Genomic DNA, 19,025 nt, shown 5'->3' with positions numbered 1-19,025 from the left:
CATCTTTGTGCCTGAGAAAGCCTTTGCAGCGCTGCTGAAGGTCAGGGTTCATGGACTGAGCCAACTGCTCAAACTTGGCCTTGTCCTTGGGCGATACGCAGTACCAGATCTTGGGCGCACCCCAGTGGAGGAAGTTGACGCTATACAAGTCAGCATCCTCGATATGCCAAGCAAAGAACGACTGCGCACATGGCAGAAGTCAAGTTGCAATTCATTCCCCTGCCACACCAAACTCAAATCATATGGTGGCCTTGCCAGATTACCATTTGAGATATTATACTACCATGTGAGAACATGCAGTGAGCGATTGATTACCTAAGAATCTTGCTTGGATTCAACAGGCTATCTTGTACCCGAGGGAAGGTGCTGCACGTGCAGTGCCCCTACTGCACGTGGCTAGTATGAATGAGGCGAACCCAGCACCCTCTTCAAATTTTCTCTTTGTGCCCGCCGCTGACCATGAGTCGCCATTTAGTCTCTGCAAAGGGTTGCCTGGAGCAATGCTGAACTGCTCTGCGCTGCTTTATAACCTGGATGCTTCAATCAGGCAGAGCCCTTGGCTGCCGATGAATAAGGCTGCCCAGATCATGCTGCATCTGCATGGATGTATCTGACTGCCATACTGAAGTGGATTGTTGAACAGTACTTCATATTGGGCAGGGACGCAGTGGATAAAATTCATCACTCGAACAGGTGGTGTCACAAAAGATGTCCGGACTTGCTGCCAGTTAGTCCTGTGCACTGACTGGCTTCACTACGCCACCGCATGTGCTCACGAAAGACATTACGCTCGTATTGATCAAGACGTTCAAGCTGAGTCCGAAACGGGTCTCTCACCTTCCACATGCCGAAGTACGTCATTGGGCTGGTGACACCAGGAATGTCCGGGCAACCCTTGGCCTTCAAATAGTCATCAAGGTTTCGCAGTGACCATCCGTTAGAAACCTTGTCGTCAAACAACGTGAGAGGCGTGTCAGCTCCATAAATTGGCGCATTCATCGTAACTGATTTCCAAAAAGCGCGCTCTATGAGCTTGTAGTTATTGCGGCCTGCAGACGAAACCGTCAGCTGTCGGCTACGGGACGTGCAAGTCGTTACACCAGAGAGCGATACCCGAGGCTTGGGCGAGACAATGGTGCGGGTAAGGAATCCAAGCACCTTTGGAAGCGCCAATGGGGTGAGAAAAAGCGATAAACTAGCAGGTGCATGACAACGGGAAGTAAACTACAAGGACTCCTGAACACAGCACGGGAATGGTTCGAAGGCCCGAGCTCACCCACGACACATCATGATCTCCGATCTTGGCAATTTATCCATGCAATCACCCATGACTATTGCGTGTTCAGGAAACCCTGTCACGTTTGCGACGTAGGAGGAGCGCTGTGAACACTAGAGCCCTCATTCCATGCTCAGCACAAGCAACCCCCATCGCAAGCACATCCAAGCACAAATCAACAAAAAATCTCAACTTTCTGTACTGGTGCTTGGGAATAGGCAAACGAGGGCACCTGGCACGCGTACAGGAAGAGGCAACAACAACGCGGTGGCAATGCCAACTAGTCCGTCCAAGATGCACACCGAGCAACCACATGGTTTGCCATACCAAAAAGCGGTGGGTAATCTCATTCAATGTGTTGATGTAGGTGTCATCGAGGTTGGCGACGAACATACGATTGGCAAATGTGCTGTCATCAAGGAGCGAAAGGCACATACATTTCACGGGAGGTAGCCTATCCTCACTCAGCGCCATCTCCCTGTACTCGGCGACGGACAGAGACTGCGTATGATACATGGAGTCAATTGTGAGCGCCACCCTGCTAGATACCATTGGTACACGCGGTACACAATGCGCAATCGAAAGTATCGGAAGACCCACTTACACAAGAGCACCACGCACCTTCTGTTCAACCAGCAGGCATCGGTAACTGCCCTGCTTGCCAAAAGCCTGCGTTCCAAATCCTGGTCATAATCCTTTCACTGTATGCAAGTCTGATGCCAGACCGCCGGGGCACAAGAGCTGCTCGTACCATCTGCTTGATGGGGCAAGCTATCATCATCTTATCGAGATTGGGACGGCGTTGCGTCGGTTTCCATCCACTTGGTGGCACGACTTTGAACATGGCGATGTCTGGATCGTCCCTTGTCACCTGTTCTACATAGTGTAGGAAGCCCTTGTTGAACTCTGCACGTGAAGGACGGAATACAGGACACGTAGTCTCGAAACCATCTTCTTCCTCAGGTCCTGCCATAATTTTTGCTTCGCTACCAAATGTATGCTGACCATATACTGTCAACCTGCTGATGTGACAAGATGCAAGCCCGAAAAGCAAACAGACATGCGTGTCGGCCAGTCTATTTGATGCGATGGACGAAACGAAGTCATTGACCACCAGCAGAGACTCTGCCCAATGCCCTTGGCTAAGTTGATCCACCTATCCGGTAGCAAGTGAGTGATGAGGGGGCCTTTGGAGTAGCAGCTCATGCACCGATGACATCGCCCATGTTGGATAGGCAAATCCTCGTGATGACTAGACACAGGAACCGTGTCTGTTGAAGTCTGCAACCACCAAATCAAGTAGCCATGCGCAGGCACAGTATAAAATGATGTGTCAACATTTATTCTAACTCGATCTCGCTCTTGCTGCACGTCGCACATTAGCTGGGAACTAGCAACCGTTCGGTCAAGGCACATAGTATCCCTGTCGAACTCGGCAAATAAGGGAAGTCGTGTGGAACAAACAACTTCATTCTGGAATGTGAGTGTGCGCTGTTTCAGTTGTGAGGCATGTGCTGCCGAGGCCTTTTGGATAATTGCTGGTGGTCCTGTTTTTTACACCCACGCTTGCACCACAACGCAGGAGACGCAGGAGACGCAGGAGATGAGCGCCTAGCATGATGCTCTCTGTACTGAACCAGGCGTGATGTTGACCCCCCCACCCTCAGCACTCCCATCCTTGTCTCCAGCATCGCGAGCAGCATAGTGGTGTGAGAGCGTCGCGTGCCGACCTGAGTCTCGACGTCCGGTACTGCGCAACCAAATTGCGCACGACACTCTGTGGCCTATGATTACGGATAGACTGAGCAGAATGAAAGGCCACATTATAACTGGGTTCATGCAACACCGAAACATTGAGCTCAAAACCTGTGGCAGTGTTGTGTGGATGCTGCAAAACCTCGTCGTTCACACTGTCCAGCCAAAAGCGGGGCTCGTTTGCTGTACGCACAACTCGAACAAGGTGCTGCGAATGTATCGTTCGGCGCACTCACAGCTGGCATTGAATCCGTTCCCCTGGGAGCTTCCTTCCTGTTTCAGCACAAATTTCCAGACCTCTTCGTGGCGAGCACGCCTGAAAGCGAGCACCCCGGCATCTTTGCCTACGAGTTTATGGACATGGACCTGTCAGGGGCGCCCATCTTCAAGAGACGGTTCTGAGTGCAGCATCCCTTTGCGGAACTACTGCCACGTGGGGCAGCAACGATCATCCAGATTGAAAATGAGGTCCATGGTTTCTGGCACGTGAACGGTCCAATTTTCGCACACGCTTTGTACCACCCAGCCAATCAGGGTTTCCTGACTCGTCGCGAGCTGAAGGTGAGCGGGCTTCCGGTTGGCAGGGTGTCGTCCATTGCGTACACGCTAGAGAGCAGCGTTTCGGGTGAGCTGTTTATAGAAGTGCTTCCACATGCTCATGACGAGCAAACAGCAGAGGAAGTAGTTGCCAATGGCGGCTACCGGGACCCGTTTTACAACCCGAGCGACAGCAATGCTGACAACAAGCCGAGGTCAGGATTGGGAGCTTGGACAAACGGCTTTCAGACCAGCGAGATTTTCGTAGCAGCTGTCACGCTCGGAGAAGCCACCAGCACGAGCACAGCGAGGAAAAAGCAGAAACCAGAATATCACATGCCATTTGGCCATTCGTCCTTGGCTCCGCTGGTCTTCAACATGACTGGCACCATCGAGCGTGCACTTATAGCTGGCTCTGCCACAGGACTGGTGTACATGTTGCCGGCTGACAGGCATGCAGGTAAGCCTGCCACACTATTCACCCCGCACTGCTGGCAACACAATGCAAGGCGCGTTGGCGTGCTCCACGGCAACGGCTTTGAGGTACCCACAGCTGAATGGGCGCCTCATTGATCAGGTATAGCATGTTCTTACACACTCAGTGAGAGGTGACTGCTCAGGAGATGTTTCACTGATAAAAACATCAGCAAGTAGAAATAACATCCAGCCATGGGTGATCTCGTCAACGCCACCTTCTTTTCTTTCCTTTCTTTGTCAGCCATGGCGATCTCGCGCTTGGAACGCGGAGATGCTTTGCCTGGTAGCAGTGACCAGAAGCTGTTGGTCGCTGTCCAGGCACCATCTAAAGGGGTGAATTGGCATGCTGTCAACGTTTGACAGTCAGTCAGTGGGTGCAGTTGGGCTTGCTTACCTTCTATAGCTTGCTCTTGCAGGCACTGATTTGCTCTGGCTGTGTAGCCCGTTGTCATCTCCGCCTTCTTTGGGCTGGCATATCTCTTTCTCGTTACTTTGGCTTTCCAGGCACTGAAACTGTAGATACGTTGCACTGGTTTGGCCACCATTTCCTCCCCAAAAGTCAGCTTCTTCACGCATGGTAGCCCTCGATAACACAGAGTCTGGTGAAACGCTGAAAGAGGGTTGCATCCCCCCGTCTATCCAGGAGCATGGGCCATTCTGCCCCTGTATGTCAGGTGATTAGGCGCGAGATCAGCCATGGCTGTCTCGCTGACTTGTCAACGCCGGCCCTTTCAGGTGGCGCATTTTGTTTTGTGTAGGTTACCGCATAGGTTGGCTGTCCGCTGATGCCCTGAAGATACTATACTGTGCAGTTTTGACGGTCCATCCACGACTGCATGACCTAGGGTTGGCCCTACCCTACATATACGTATCTAAATCATACAATTATATTTATCCGTATAGTAGAGAAGATGCTTGATATTGCCCTATATGTCATACCTATCTGTACGGTGTACCAGCTTGGTGCTGCCCTATACGGCACAGCCTTAGCATGACCGGATGGCTGTCCACCGGTGCCCTGAAAGAAGTCATTTGCAGATCTGAAGGTCCATCGAGTACCGCATGACCGAATGGCTGTCCGCTGATGCCCCGGAAGACGTACGTGGCAGATCTGAAGCTTCATACAGTACCGCATGACCGAATGGCTGTCCGCTGATGCGCCTGAAGGTGTGTGCTGCAGATTTCAAGATGCGTGTCCACGTCACAACCAAGGAAGGGGAGCTACTGGAGCACAAGTACCCTCAAGCGAAGCTGATTCTTTACACTGATGCCTCAGGCTTGCCTCACTTGATTGGTGGCGGGGTGGGACCGTTGCAGTTCTACAGGTTCGACGAGCTCTCCATGGATACAGGTAATGTCCCCTGCCTTTCGCCTAACTGCAGAATAGCAGCCAACAGCCTATGGTCATTCGCTCAAACTTCCACTTTCGATTTGAGGGGTCATGCGTTTGATCTTTTGTTGGGCGCAAGCGGTTTCCCAGTGTGCACAGGACACTGATGGTTAGAGAAGTTGCTCTTGTAGATTACGCCCGCCAACATTTGGCGGCATCCTGATTTCCAGTTCGTTTAGAGTATGTGGAAAGAAGGGGGGGGCCTGTTTCGTACATTGCAACGCTCCTCAGCAATCATGACCTTGCATGCTTTCTCTCTTTTGTCAAAGGACGTCACTGTATGGCGGTGATGAACCTCTTTGTGAAACCACTGCATCTCATGGACATGCGCCCACTCCAAGTGCAGCATAGGATTATCATCTACTCCTTGATACACCGTGGAAGTGAGTTTGAAGCGCCTTTGTATCTTCACCGGGAGTTTGCAGTGGAATCGCTCCCAAGAAGTCCTCAACTTCCCTACGACCTTTAAAGATTTGCCAACAACCCTGTCTTTCCAGGCCTCTGTGTGCTCATGTGATGTCGGAATGCGGCGCGGAGTGTGCGAGGGGGCCCGGCATTGAGAGCTATCAGGCAAACCCGCTCCATCTCACAGAACCGGCACCAAATGGAAAAATAAAGCACTTGGCGACGGCGAAAATATACCGGTCGAACGGTACCTCATTCTGCGAAACAATTTTCACCCAGAGTATCCCTTAGGTATGTCAAAACTGATTGATATCTGCAAATCTCATCCATCTCCACGCACTTCCAGATATCACGGAAGGTTGAATGTCGCCGCGTCCGAATTGCACTGCTTTGAGCAAACCACTGGTCTGACTGCAAGTGTGCGCGACCAGGGGGGGTGCCGACGTACTTTTCGGCAAAAGATGTATTGGAGGTTGGGGGAGAGCTGTACGCGGGCTCGCATGCTGTGGTGAGCGTGGCTGACTGGGACGGCATGTGGTTCTCACTGGTCAGACAGGAGCCTCTCAAATGACCCACATTACATCCACTGCATTCATGAAAAAACTTCCCAGAAGGTGCATCATGTGTAAGTCCAAACACTTGAACATGTTTCAAGAAGTACTGCTTGAAGCACAATGCCGCTGTCACATGCAAAGGACATCATTGGACAGACCAACACGGGCATCAGGCCCAGAATTGCAATGCTGCCGACTTAGCGCGTCGCTACGCTTAAGCTCCACGACCTTGTTGAGGTCAGCGACGAGGCTGGCGTGGAATTCCTGACAGCCAATTGCCAAGGCGACCTCGCAAGCTGATGCATACAGCTCTTCCGCCGACACATACCGACGGAGGTGGGTGTGATTTGCTGCTTTACGTGCAAGCAGCTTCATGACAGCAACATCAGCGTCATTGATGCCACCCGCTGTCTCTTCAAACCGCGATCTCTGAGACCTGAGCCATGCTGCCACATTCACCGCAGAACGCTCCTGTTGCAAGAACAGCGCCAAGGCAGCGTCGCAGTCAGAGAGGGAGGCTTCGTATCGGCCCATATTGAGCTGGCACTGAGCGCGGTTGCTGAGAGCTACAGCACGATCAAATGCCTTTGCATCAGGCCACTCGAGCAAGGATGTGAAGGCATCGGCTGCAGCGGTATATTCGCGGCGTTGGAAGCGCTTTTTGGCGCGCTCTTTCACGCCCTCCATGTCGGAGGGCTGCCTGCTTGCAAGGAGCTCATCGAGATTGCCTACAAGCTGTTCGTTGCCACGATCGTACCTCAGGGCCTCCTGCAGACCTGCCACCCGCCTGCTCGACCTCACCTATACGTTGCACTCCTTGTTACGATACGTGAGATCACAAAAGCCATTGCGGGCCTCTCAAGGTCTGCCGAGTTTGGCCCGCCCCACATTACATCTCATGCAACGTCCCAAATCACAATTATCATGCACACTGATGTATCGTTTCAAAAAGAAGGCATTACCGCAACCACATTGGCATAGGCACCTGCACGTACTACTCATACATCTTATCGCAATCCAGCAGAATGCCTTGTGCTCTCCTTCCTGCGAGCCACCTTCCGGGGCATGCTCGACCTCACCTGCATGGATGACGCATGCGTCTGTGCTGATGTCAAATTCGATCTTTGAAGGTGCCGTCTGCTTTTACCACCGGCATTGCATTATGATGCTAATGATGACGTGTCGTTTGAGCGCCAATAACTGATTGCTTCCGGCCTGAGCCCACTAGTTCCTGCTTATCTACGTGGCGATGTGTCGTTTTGCAACACTGCAGCATCAGATGTGTATAGGCAACTCCAAGTGCTCCCAGGGAATGAACGTGGCCATGTGGATGAAGGCCACCACCATCTTCCACTGTACTCTGACAAACACAGGGCAATGATGCGTGGGAGGGCTGCTATCTCTGGATGGCGCGGAGCAGCTGCATTGCATCATTCGGTTGAGATGCTCACCTATCTGTGCTTGAGCCATAGCTCGCCTTGCCAGGGCCTTGACATACACCTTGCTCCAGCCTTCAGGGTCCGGGTGTCGCTGCTCTTCAACAGCTCGCTTAGCCTGTTCCAACACTTCCAGTACGCTATCGCAGTCCATGATGCAATGGGAATACTCCTCAAGCTTCATTCGACAGGCGGCCCGGTTCAGTCTGCAAGCAATCAGCGTAAGACGCCATCAGCAAGCAAACGGAAAAGAAAATGAAGTGCCAACAACCACACAATGTTTGTGCAGTACAGCAGGCAATGTATCTTCTTCTCAGCGCCTGACTCAAAATCTACCAACAGTGGTCAACATGTCATTCGTACACTCCGTTTAAAGTATGAATCCTGGCTTCCTTATGTGAACATAGTGGACTGGATCGATCCACCTTGGACTTGCCAATCAGCAGGAATTTGACAATTTCGGGAATGGATCAATTTGTGAGCTATAGCAGACGGAGAAACAGGAAGATATGTGAGGTCAAGCTATGGTAAGTCAGGCTGAACGAGGTATGCTTGCCTCTTGTGGGGGCAATGAATGGTACACTGAGTCTCAAGTAGTACTTGTTGCCGAGGTCCATGTGGATGTGGTAGTGTTGTTAAACGATACATCATCATCACCATTCACAATGGTGTGTGCTGGCACAGCATCGTACCTACACGTCACTGAGAGCATCGTCTCGCCATCAATCTCAATTGCTCGTGCGTAGGCATTGATGGCACCATAGTAGTTGCCCTGCTTGAAAAGGGCATCTCCTTTGTCCTTGAGAAACACTGGCTGCCTGTCTGAAAGGTCAACACTGTCCACCATCTTGACAGCGTCTTCCTGTTTCTTCTTCCAGAGCTTGATCTCTTCCTCTCGAGGCGCCCTGGCTGGCAGATGTGCAAACTCAAGCTGGGTGAAGTCTACCTGTGCATCCAGCAACACACATTTCAGTAAACGCCAAACCTTATGAGATGCAAAGCGTCAATACTGCTTTGTTGCTGGAAGGACGCATTCAGGAGATCTGGTCAGGTTGCATGGAACAGGTGGCAGAGAACGTGGGCCTCGGGGATGGACTTGCTCATCTTTGACATACCACGAGGGCCTCCAGTATCTGTAGCTGTTCAGCTGTGTGGCATCGCTATAACAAACTCAGATGAGTTGCGACATGTGCGGCTACTGACACTGCAATATCCTGCAAGTGCGATGGTGTCGAGAAAGCAAAAAAGGACACCTTCTCGCAGCGATTGTGTATGTCGGAGTAAAATTGATGATCTTTTGTGCAACTCCTCCATCATTGGCGTGCCTAACAGTGCACATCCTAGGACGTTTCTGATGACATCCGTAGCTTGCAGAATGTGTAAATGCATGCGTCCATGCGGATGCGGTGGTGTTGTAATACGATACATCAAATTTATGTGTAATGGGCGTGCCTTGACCGGCTCCATGGAGATACGAGGAGGCGGAAGAAGGGGCAGAGCTCTCCCGTCACTGTCCTCATTGCTGCTGTCGGAGCTGCTACTGTCTGAGCCTGAGTCTTCCCAGATGGCGTCGCCTCCGGAGTCGGGCACTGCAACAGGGGTTGACGCAGCAGCCGGCTGACTCTGCCGTGCGCTCTTACCGACTGTGAGCAGCTCGGGCGATGGCTGGTGGCCTTTGCCATAGTAATCTGGATGGTCTGGCTGTGGCTTCTCGTCTGGACCCTTCACAGCCGCCACCATGTTCATGTTAACAGACGCTCGCACATATCTGAAACCACAGACATCAGTTTCTAGTGTGCTTCCGTGTCGAGGAATGTCTCATGGCCGAGGTTTCTCATCTGGGCGCTACTTAGCCACCTTCAGTAATCAGTCAAATGGACAGCATGCCAGGCCTCTATGATCATGATGATGTATCTTTCTTGCTTGTCCCGACCGCTGACGTACAATGAGCTGTATCACTTCAGATGTGCTTGATGACTTTCTCCTGCCAATCTCTATGTGATGTAACGATGATGTATCTTTCGTTTTGGCTCGCGCAAGCGACAGCGCGTTCAAAGCAGCTTGGCATGTTCCGACCGCTGAAGTTCAATGAGCTTGAGTGCATCGAACGCGTACGCTTGGATGCTTTTGGCCTGTGCCGGTTTGCTCTTGCTGATACCAAGTGATGATGTATCTTGCATCACTACGGCATACACATGGACAGTGGCCAGTGCAAGTTAGGAAAAACATTTTCAGCGCGCGCCAGTTCTTGCTTCTGGTGTGTTATGTAAGGACTGTTGGCATTAGTCAATAGCTAGAACAAATTTCAGAAAAGACAGGGATTCTTGGGTATGGACAGGACCCTACAGAATTTGTTGGTTGCCTGATGCATCAGCTGCGTAAGGCTAACGGATAGGGTGAGAAATGCCACGTTTCGAGCATGAGGATGGTGGGAGATGATGTGTGTGAAGGGTGGATCATCCACTTGCTGTGGGGGATTGACAGTGAAAATGTATGCGCATCAGTAGCGCATCAAGAGATCCTAGAAATTTGCACGTCGTCTGGCTAGCATCATGACTGCACGGTGTGGCCCCATGTCGGGGAATGGCTGTAAGCGGCCCTACACATGTGCACAATTCACATTCTTAACGCTGTCGTTGGAGAGAGATGTGTTGTTGCGGCACAGGCTCGTTCTTTGTATTGTGGTATCGAATGACCATGCAGGACATGGGCAGTAGGATGGTGCCTGCGGCTTGCACAGATGCCTGACGAGGTCTCTCACCTTCCAGATAGCTACATCGTCCTCTTCTTCATCTGACTCGTCGACGTTCTCCTTCTTCAGCCGTTGCTGCCACTCTATCAGATCTGTGCGTTCCGCGTCCAGCTCAGCTTTCTGGGCCGTCTCAATCTCTTGTCTTTTGCGACGATCCAGATCTATTTGTCGATCAGTAGCCGCTCTGCAGCACCGCAACAATCCTGAACATCTTCAGGAGGAATAAGCAGTGCTACAAACATCCTTCTACATTCCAACGCCTCCATCATGCTAAAATGAAAATTTGGACACCGCCGACTGGCAGGCGTAATCTACGGCGGAATTTGCTTCAAGAGCAACTTCTCTAACCATCAGTGTCCTGGGCACCACTTGCGCCGAACCAACATTCAAACGCATGACCCCTCGAATCGAAGGTGGCAGTTTAACCACTTGACCAGAGGTGGGACACCTCCATCATGCCACATTTAGCCTTCCATGTAAGCTGCTTGTTGATGCCCAATGCCATATGTAGGCTCATGTAACCTTGCTTGCTTGGAACATTCACTGCCCGGCCCTAACACGCAAAGGTGCACATGTGAAGTGTTCACTGGCATTTGAATGATGGATAAGTGCGTGCACTCATCAATCGAAGGTCACTGTACCAGCTCAGCGACGTACTTGGCTGCGGCCTTCTTTCGATCTTTCCTAGCTTGCCTGTCTCTTTCCAAGGCTGCATGTGCCTGTTCAATGCTAGCAGCTCGCCGTTGTAGAAGATCCTCCTTGTTCCCACTGGCGGTCAGACAGCCCCAAAGTCCTGGACTTGCCTGAGCATTGCACCGAACTTATGGGTTTGGCCAATTGAGTTTCTTCAAGTATTGCAAACTGTGACTTGAATATTTGCAGTATGATATGCGTTGGTACATATAATATGCTGGCTCATTCCACCTGCTACGTCTTGGGATGGCATCATATCCGCCATCCAAGGCAAACCCTGACTTCGACAGCATGTCTCGCACGACAACAGAGACCCGTACCTTTACCAGATTGAAAGTTATACTGCAATTGTTGACGATCGCGCTGCTTTTTTCGCTGATAACGTTCTCATTCAAGTCGAGAATCAACAAGTACGGGGTGGCAACAACCTTGATGAGGGCGCTGGTAGCAAAGACATCTGGCTTACCGTTCGTCAGACCAACTATTTTCACATGTATTGTAATCCCATTCTCTGTCTCGTCCCATGAATAGTCGGGGGTAACCGGCATGGTGTCTAGGCTTGTGGCAAATCAATCAATCAACACCTGACTGCATAAAGACCAGACGTCCTGGCACTCAAACGCAACAATCAGTCACTTATATCGGAACCATTTTATTCGGGCAACTTCCTGATTGTTAGCAGCAACGTGATAGTGCTGCAAGGTTCGCATGCGAATTGCGCGTCCGCGTACTGAACGCGTGACTCAGCGGTGTGGATGTGCAGACAAAGCGCCTCCCCACTGTCAAAAGGAGCCGTCATTCTCTTTAAAAAGACTGTGGTAGTCAAGTTGCTCTGTTGAGTTCGCTTGGGCCTTGCATCACGTGAAAAGTCCGTGATTTTGCAGGGACCCTCAGCCTCAGGGTTGCAATGCCATTTTGTTATTACGTCATGCCCGAGTCATAAAGCACTCCCAGATTTGCTGATGTGGCTATTCAGCCTACATCCAAACCGTGTAATTTAGACGCAGGCCAAATGCACACAGCTGATAAAACGCTTGGTAAATAGCACTTCTTGCCACTTTGATCGTCTTTTTTGGTTGTCTCGGGAATAGAACATAGATAGAAGGAACAATGGCTGTCGTTATGCGTGCCCCTGCCCCTGCTGCCCGTGTTCAGGGTATGCGCATCGCTCGCGTTCAGCGCGCAGCTGTTCCCAAGAATGTCTCCGTTGCCCGCCGGGGTGTTGCTTGCGAGGCCAAGAAGTCCATCGGTGACTTGACCAAAGCGGATCTCGAGGTAAGCTATGCTTTGTTGCAGTCCGGAATAACTCCGCAGTTTGCCAATCATAAATGTGATGCATGTTCTTTCTTTCCCTCAAAAACTGCATCAGCGTAACAAAAACGGGCACGTGAGATGCGTCCTGGTGGAGGTCATGATGGGAAGTAGGGTAGACGACGAATATCTGATACGACACCAAAGAACGTCTGATGTGCGTGCGATTTCTCCTCGACAACATGTATATCCAGTGACTTACTTTTGTGTTTGCTTGCAGGGCAAGCGCGTGCTTGTACGCGCTGACCTGAACGTGCCCATGGACAAGGAGGGCAACATCACGGACGACACCCGCATTCGGGCTGCCGTGCCCACCCTGAAGTACCTTGTCGACAATGGTGCCAAGGTCCTCCTTACATCTCATTTGGTACGTGACCATACAAAGACAACCGCCACGGAATGCCCGAGGTTGGGCTCCATTTTTGTACCGATATCGATGTTGACCGAGTACCCACGGATAGTAGGGTGTCAGCATTAGCAACTGTGCCACCGTCCGTCTCGCAACCAACCGGTGCTTGCAAAGGCCTGTTGCACCTTCAAAATGACACTCTGGCAAGTCGGCTTTCAGTTGCGAAGGGACTGCATGGAAATCGGTCAGCCTCTGCAAACGGAATGTTGTTCTCCAATCAAGGGTTCCATGGAAACAGCTGGCATGCTGTATTGACGTCGATGTCAAGTGCGTGTATCGCATGTTGGTGCATGGTGTATGTATGACATGTTATACCACCCCAAGGTGGAGTAACACGTCAAGTTACTCTGACAAGTGGCATACCACAGTAGTGTCAATCATGCCGCTGGTGCTGCATGCTTGCGGGACAATTCGTGATGAGGCAAGAGTGTGGTTGGGTTTCAAAAGTACAAGGAAGTGCAGTGACTTTGTCGCTTCCCAGACATGCTTGACATGTGATGTACTGAATGCAGGGACGCCCAAAGAGTGGCCCCGAGGACAAGTTCCGCCTCACAGCTGTCGGCCCCCGCCTGTCTGAGAAGATGGGTGTGCCCGTCAACAAGATCGATGACTGCATCGGCGATGTGGTGCGTTCATTTATCTCACAAACCCAAGTCTCACACAACTTCCAGATCCCATTGCCATTGCATGTCGGGGCATGATGATGTATCTTGTACACCACTACGTTGGCAACTCCAAGAACTACTTGGGGAATGCATCCATGCTGAAATTGCAAGCCGCATCGACCATTTGGCCCACTCAAGCATGTAGCACCAGCAACGGCAAGCGTTCTTAGTGACAAGCAAGTGCGCAGGTCGCCAAGGCCGTCGCCGCAGCCAGCAACGGCTCCGTGACTCTGCTGGAGAACGTGCGCTTCTACAAGGAGGAAGAGAAGAACGTGGCCGAGTTCGCTGAGAAGATGGCAGCCAACGCCGACATGTACGTCAACGATGCCTTCGGAACCGCTCACCGTGCGCACGCGTCCACCGAGGGAGTCACCAAGTACCTCTCACCATCCGTCGCCGGCTTCCTCCTCCAGAAGGAGCTTGACTACTTGGATGGAGCCGTCGCCAACCCCAAGAGGCCCTTCGCCGCCATCGTTGGAGGCTCCAAGGTGTCCTCCAAGATCACGGTCATCGAGGCGCTCCTGAACACCACCGACAAGATCATCATCGGCGGTGGCATGATCTTCACCTTCTACAAGGCCCGTGGCCTCAGTGTCGGCGCCTCCCTTGTTGAGATGGACCAGCTCGACCTCGCCGTCAAGCTCGAGAAAATGGCATTGGAGAAGGGCGTCAAGCTCATCCTCCCCACCGATGTCGTCGTCGCCGACAAGTTCGCCGCCGACGCTGAATTCAAAACCGTCCCCATCGATGCGATCCCCGATGGCTGGATGGGACTCGACATCGGTGCTGAGTCGACAAAGATGATCTGTGACGAGCTGGACGAGTGCAAGACCATCGTCTGGAACGGCCCCATGGGCGTGTTTGAGTTTGAGAACTTTTCCAAGGGCACCTTCGCAGTTGCCAAGAAGCTCGGTGAGCTCACCCCCAAGGGCTGCATCACCATCATCGGTGGCGGTGACTCCGTCGCAGCCGTCGAGCTTGCTGGCCTTGCAGACAAGATGTCCCACATCTCCACCGGTGGTGGTGCCTCCCTGGAGCTCCTTGAGGGCAAGGTGCTCCCAGGAGTCGCCGCCCTTGACGAGGCATAATTGTTCTGATACCACAGTTTCTCTAGAGATAGGACTCCCTGCCTGCCAGTTTTGATTTCCCGTCCCCCGGCCATGACGACTGTGCTGCCAGCCTTCAGGCACCTGGCGCATAGACCCGGCTTTGCTCTGCATGCAATGCCGCCCTCGCCTGTTTGCGCTTGCTTGTGCTCGCAGCGTCAGTGCTCGTTGCAGTGACAGTAGTATCGCTAGACCAACGGTCAAAAGTATTTTTGTCAGATGAGCAGCAACTTTGTAAGAAAGAACCTGGGCTCAAGCTGTATTTTTATGTCATCTCTGCATCACCAATCTGATCATCCGGGCACCACTATGCATTTGAGCTAAAACGTCTGCTGACCCGTGAAAGGCATATTTGTTGCGTGGCATTCGTAGACACGACTGCGTTGGTTCCAAAGTGCTCGTTTGGCTTGAGTGTCTGCTAAATGTTGATTATGACGACCTGGAAGAATCCTGACAATGTCCAGTCATAACTGGGCCGCGTTGCTATTCCATTGATAGGTCGAGTCTCGAACATATCCCAGTTTAGCGGGACAGCCTCATAGGCCAATCCCATGAAAGCCGCCCGTGCATGCTGCGACTTCCATTGCCACTTGATGCCACTTCTGAACAGAGATGCTCACCACTGCCTTTATCGTTGTTGGGTTGCAGCTGTGAACGCCAAAGGTTGCTTGCTTCCTATCACACAAAGACTTCAAGATGTCCGAGCGCAAGGCGGTGATTAAGAATGCGGACATGTCAGATGAGATGCAGGCAGATGCAATCGATTGCGCAACTCAGGTTTGTGTTTCCCCTGATTGTGGTCATTCGACAGGGTGCCACTATTCAAACCGCATTGCGCGTCCAGGCAAACCTTGATGCGCCAGGCATTGCCACGGCGTGGCACGCAGAAGCATCTTCCTATTTCATCCTACTCAGTACATGCAGGCTCTCGAGAAGTACAACATCGAGAAGGACATCGCGGCGTACATCAAGAAAGAGTTTGACAAGAAGTACAACCCAACTTGGCACTGTATCGTTGGAAGGAACTTTGGTAAGCTGCCTCATATCCCCACTTTTCATTCGTTGTTATTGTCATGTGGTTTCTTGTCCGAAGCGGCAATTTGTTGATCCCTGATGCGAGAGTGCTTGTTGCAGGTTCGTATGTCACACACGAAACGAAGCACTTCATATACTTCTATTTGGGTACGTTTCTCACCGATGTCCTGTACTACTTTGCAATGCATAAATTACTGGCATCGCTTTTGTGATCTCAGTTCGCGTCCATTCAGAAGTGTCTTCTGATTATGAGTAATCAGTTGCGTGCCCCCTGATGTTATCTGGCGTATTTGCTACTCGCCAGCTCAAATGCACGTTCATATGCAGGTCAAGTAGCAATATTGCTGTTCAAGTCAGGATGATCTTTTCGTGGGGCCCATATTAGATCGCTGCTGTTGCCTGTGACACGCAGGACAGGGTGGTACTGGGTCGATTCAGCCAAGTTTATGGCTCTCGTTGCTGAAAAGAAACAGATACGGCTGGTCATAATGATTGACATCAGAGCTGATCAGCATGTCATGCAAGGACTTGTTTGAGTGGTCTACCAGGACCTGAATACCAAGTCCACAGACCTTTGCATGCTGATTGATGACAGTCAGGTCTGGCAACACCATGAATGATACCAGCATACACCCAGCCATCAGGGAAGCATGCAGGCCAAGTTGTATATTGATGTACACATTCGCAGACGTATCAGCAATGAATGGGTGGTGGATTGTTGTAACACATGCACAACAATGCAAGCCAAGTACTGGACATTGGCCGCAGACAAGCAACATGGACATCATGTGTGTCATATCTGACCTTCCCTCAAGTGCTCAGCACATACATCGCACTCTGGATGTCCTGAGTTGGAGATGCACTTACTGCTGACTTGTTGCCTTTCGCCATTAGGATTGGCGTAAAGAGGGCCTGGGCCAGATGAACAGCAATGTTGATGATGTTCTTTGACTTTCCACAGCACTACAGAATCCACATGGACACTGGAAACTTCAAGGGTTTCAAAGGCCAGTAACTCCTCCAACTCCTTGAGAATCTTGGAATTGCATGCACGTGGTGTGCACATGCTTCTACTAGCCTTACCAAGGTAGCAGAGTATATTATACAGTGTTAAACACTGTTCAGGCACCTGCAACTATTGCAAGCCCATGCATGGATCCAGCCGCAACATCTACCACAGGTGGAAGCCCTTCATGCAAAGTGGGTTCAAGAATGAGCTTTTCGTTTGCTGCACTTCCCGTCAGACCCAAGGAGTTGGATGTGCTGTTGCCCCAAGCAAAAAGTCTGCCATCGGACGCGACAGCATAGGTCGATGTTGGTCCACAGCAAACCTGCACATCATGTAGAACGAACTGTCATGGTCTGTGGGGAGAGGAAGTGAAAGCTCGCCATGCACATGTGTGCTCAAGCACCAATAAGAACCTGAACTCAAGGGAAACTTACTTCAGGTATCAGACAAGCAACATGCATTGTTTTAAGCATGCAAGCAAACAATGAAGCTCTCTGAAAACCTCCCGAATTGCATCCATGTCTCGTGCTGTCTCATCCATTGCCAACACCGCCCTCTTTGGCTGGCATATGTTCATTGCAACTCATTATTGCCCGAATCTGCTGGAAGTGTCCGAGTGTCATTCGAGAAATTCCTTTGCCCATCACTGTTATCGTAGCAGCAGCGCTTACGAGCTTCACGAACGTATAGTACCGTAGTAAATTAGGCCGATGGACAGTGACGCGTGACGCCAGAGAAAAAAAGTCCACTTTTCTATAGGGTTTAATGCCGTGACACGTGACATATAAAAATTTTCGTCCAACCAGTCAACCAAAAAAGGAACTCGCCCTGTGACGCTGTGACGCTGGAAATTTTTCCAAAGGCCTACGGTCAGCCCGTATCCTGCCAGAACCCTGAGCCTCAGCGACTGTACCCTGACGTATTCCTAGATAACAACGGTGCCAATTGGGGTACACCTACAGGCGTATAGACTACACTCGCACTTGTTTTCTGTCATCATGGTGAAATCTCGCGTTCCACCCGACCCATTTGGGGCTGACAGCTGAGCGGCGCCGTGTGAATGTGACATTACTTTTACCTATATTGCATTGCCTGGTATTGCAATTGCATCGGTGGGTACCTTGTTGCATGTACATCACGAGGATTGTGAATGGTTGCTGAAGACGTTTTTGCGTTGTGTGCAATGTACCTTGCTGCTTGTGTCCCAAGATTGGTTCGTGGTGCTGCTGTGAATGCCTGCTGGTAACCACACGTTGTTGGGCCTCAATACCGAGAAAAATTTTTCGCCTGCGGCGACCGTCCAAGAAGATAGAGGAAATAAGGAATGTCACATTGTGACGTTTCGGAAATCGTCCAACAAAGTTGGACGAATAAGAAATGAAAAATGTGACGTTCCAGAAGTTTCGTCCATCGGCCTAATTTACTACGGTATATCAAGCAAACGAGAGGTCAAAGGCATGGCAAGGTGCGCAGATGGATCAAGTGTTCCTCACCTTGACAATCTTCTCGTTGCGAAGAGCCGGCACCCGAGTGGGTTCAGCAACTTTTGAGGTGTGCCCCAGGCCCAGTGCACCCATCTTGCCCATTCCCCATGTGAAGACAGTACCAGTTTCACTGAGTGCAGCTGCATGGAAACCACCAGCCGACAGCTGCAGCCAAAACACGAGAGTAAGCTGAAGATGCGGTCCCAGGCAGCTATGGATACATGCCTTGATGCATGCATGCCCACTACGAGCACACATGCATTGCTCTAAGCATGCAAAGCACCGAACTTGCCAGCAGGCCAACACGCCAAGTTCGCGACTTCAGGCTGGAACGTAATGGCTGTGACGTTGAGGCTGCCGGTATTGCAGGAGACTCTATCCGAAGACTTCTTAGAGTAAGACTTGGTCCTACTTCTGAGGGTCACAAGTTGTCTGTAGTCTCGGTCTATTTGACTCCTTAGACATGTCTATAGAATCACAAGTTGCCTAGAAATCTACATCTAGTATGTGTTCGGGTTGTCACAGTTGGACCATGACCACGCCACCTTGTATAGCTACATCATATTCTGCATCCATCCCAAGCTTGTACACGGTTTCAAGCCAGCACAAAGCCCGATCCTGACAAGGAGGGCACAGTTTGTCACACTTGAACAAAGGTGTCCTTGCTGAGCTCTCGCTGCACTGGAAAAGAAAGTCCAGGCCGCTTCAAAGGAGCTCGATGATGACAAGGT

General features: G+C 51.2%; 3 protein-coding genes across 3 annotated transcripts; 2 read left to right on the top strand and 1 right to left on the bottom strand.

The window, feature by feature from the left end:
• Window positions 1-11: 11 nt before the first annotated feature.
• Window positions 12-2,967, bottom strand: LOC149809805 (uncharacterized; the record flags this gene model as incomplete). Its single annotated transcript, XM_089994603.1, has 6 exons — window positions 2,849-2,967; window positions 2,028-2,295; window positions 1,898-1,945; window positions 1,714-1,777; window positions 838-1,049; window positions 12-181 (listed from the first exon to the last, which is right to left on the bottom strand). Coding segments are annotated over exons 1-6 (881 nt in total), but the record flags the coding sequence as incomplete, so codon positions are not given.
• A 9,361-nt stretch (window positions 2,968-12,328) lies between these two features.
• On the top strand, window positions 12,329-14,934 carry LOC149809804 (phosphoglycerate kinase, cytosolic-like). Its single transcript, XM_089994604.1, has 4 exons — window positions 12,329-12,550; window positions 12,807-12,953; window positions 13,508-13,621; window positions 13,849-14,934. The coding sequence occupies exons 1-4, from the start codon at window positions 12,386-12,388 to the stop codon at window positions 14,746-14,748; spliced, it is 1,326 nt and encodes a 441-aa protein (XP_089850730.1). The 5' UTR covers window positions 12,329-12,385; the 3' UTR covers window positions 14,749-14,934.
• A 528-nt stretch (window positions 14,935-15,462) lies between these two features.
• Window positions 15,463-16,163, top strand: LOC149809803 (uncharacterized). The gene is made up of 4 exons (XM_089994605.1): window positions 15,463-15,543; window positions 15,691-15,796; window positions 15,901-15,948; window positions 16,129-16,163. The coding sequence occupies exons 1-4, from the start codon at window positions 15,463-15,465 to the stop codon at window positions 16,161-16,163; spliced, it is 270 nt and encodes an 89-aa protein (XP_089850731.1).
• The last annotated feature ends 2,862 nt before the right edge of the window (window positions 16,164-19,025 follow it).

Source organism: Nuphar pumila, unplaced genomic scaffold, assembly GCF_984573655.1.
Source record: "Nuphar pumila unplaced genomic scaffold, dmNupPumi1.hap1.1 HAP1_SCAFFOLD_753, whole genome shotgun sequence".
Classification (NCBI taxonomy): domain Eukaryota; kingdom Viridiplantae; phylum Streptophyta; class Magnoliopsida; order Nymphaeales; family Nymphaeaceae; genus Nuphar; species Nuphar pumila.
This window is presented reverse-complemented; position numbering and strand designations above follow the sequence as displayed.

What these genes read in the sequence shown, in the direction of transcription:
- LOC149809803 (XM_089994605.1), top strand. Translation starts at nt 15,463, where the DNA reads ATGTCCGAGCGCAAGGCGGTGATTAAGAATGCGGACATGTCAGATGAG. An exon ending in CAATCGATTGCGCAACTCAG is followed by an intron (nt 15,544 to 15,690) that starts GTTTGTGTTTCC and finishes CAGTACATGCAG; the next exon opens with GCTCTCGAGAAGTACAACAT. An exon ending in CTTCATATACTTCTATTTGG is followed by an intron (nt 15,949 to 16,128) that starts GTACGTTTCTCA and finishes GTTCATATGCAG; the next exon opens with GTCAAGTAGCAATATTGCTG.
- LOC149809804 (XM_089994604.1), top strand. Translation starts at nt 12,386, where the DNA reads ATGGCTGTCGTTATGCGTGCCCCTGCCCCTGCTGCCCGTGTTCAGGGT. An exon ending in TCCTCCTTACATCTCATTTG is followed by an intron (nt 12,954 to 13,507) that starts GTACGTGACCAT and finishes TACTGAATGCAG; the next exon opens with GGACGCCCAAAGAGTGGCCC. An exon ending in ATGACTGCATCGGCGATGTG is followed by an intron (nt 13,622 to 13,848) that starts GTGCGTTCATTT and finishes GCAAGTGCGCAG; the next exon opens with GTCGCCAAGGCCGTCGCCGC.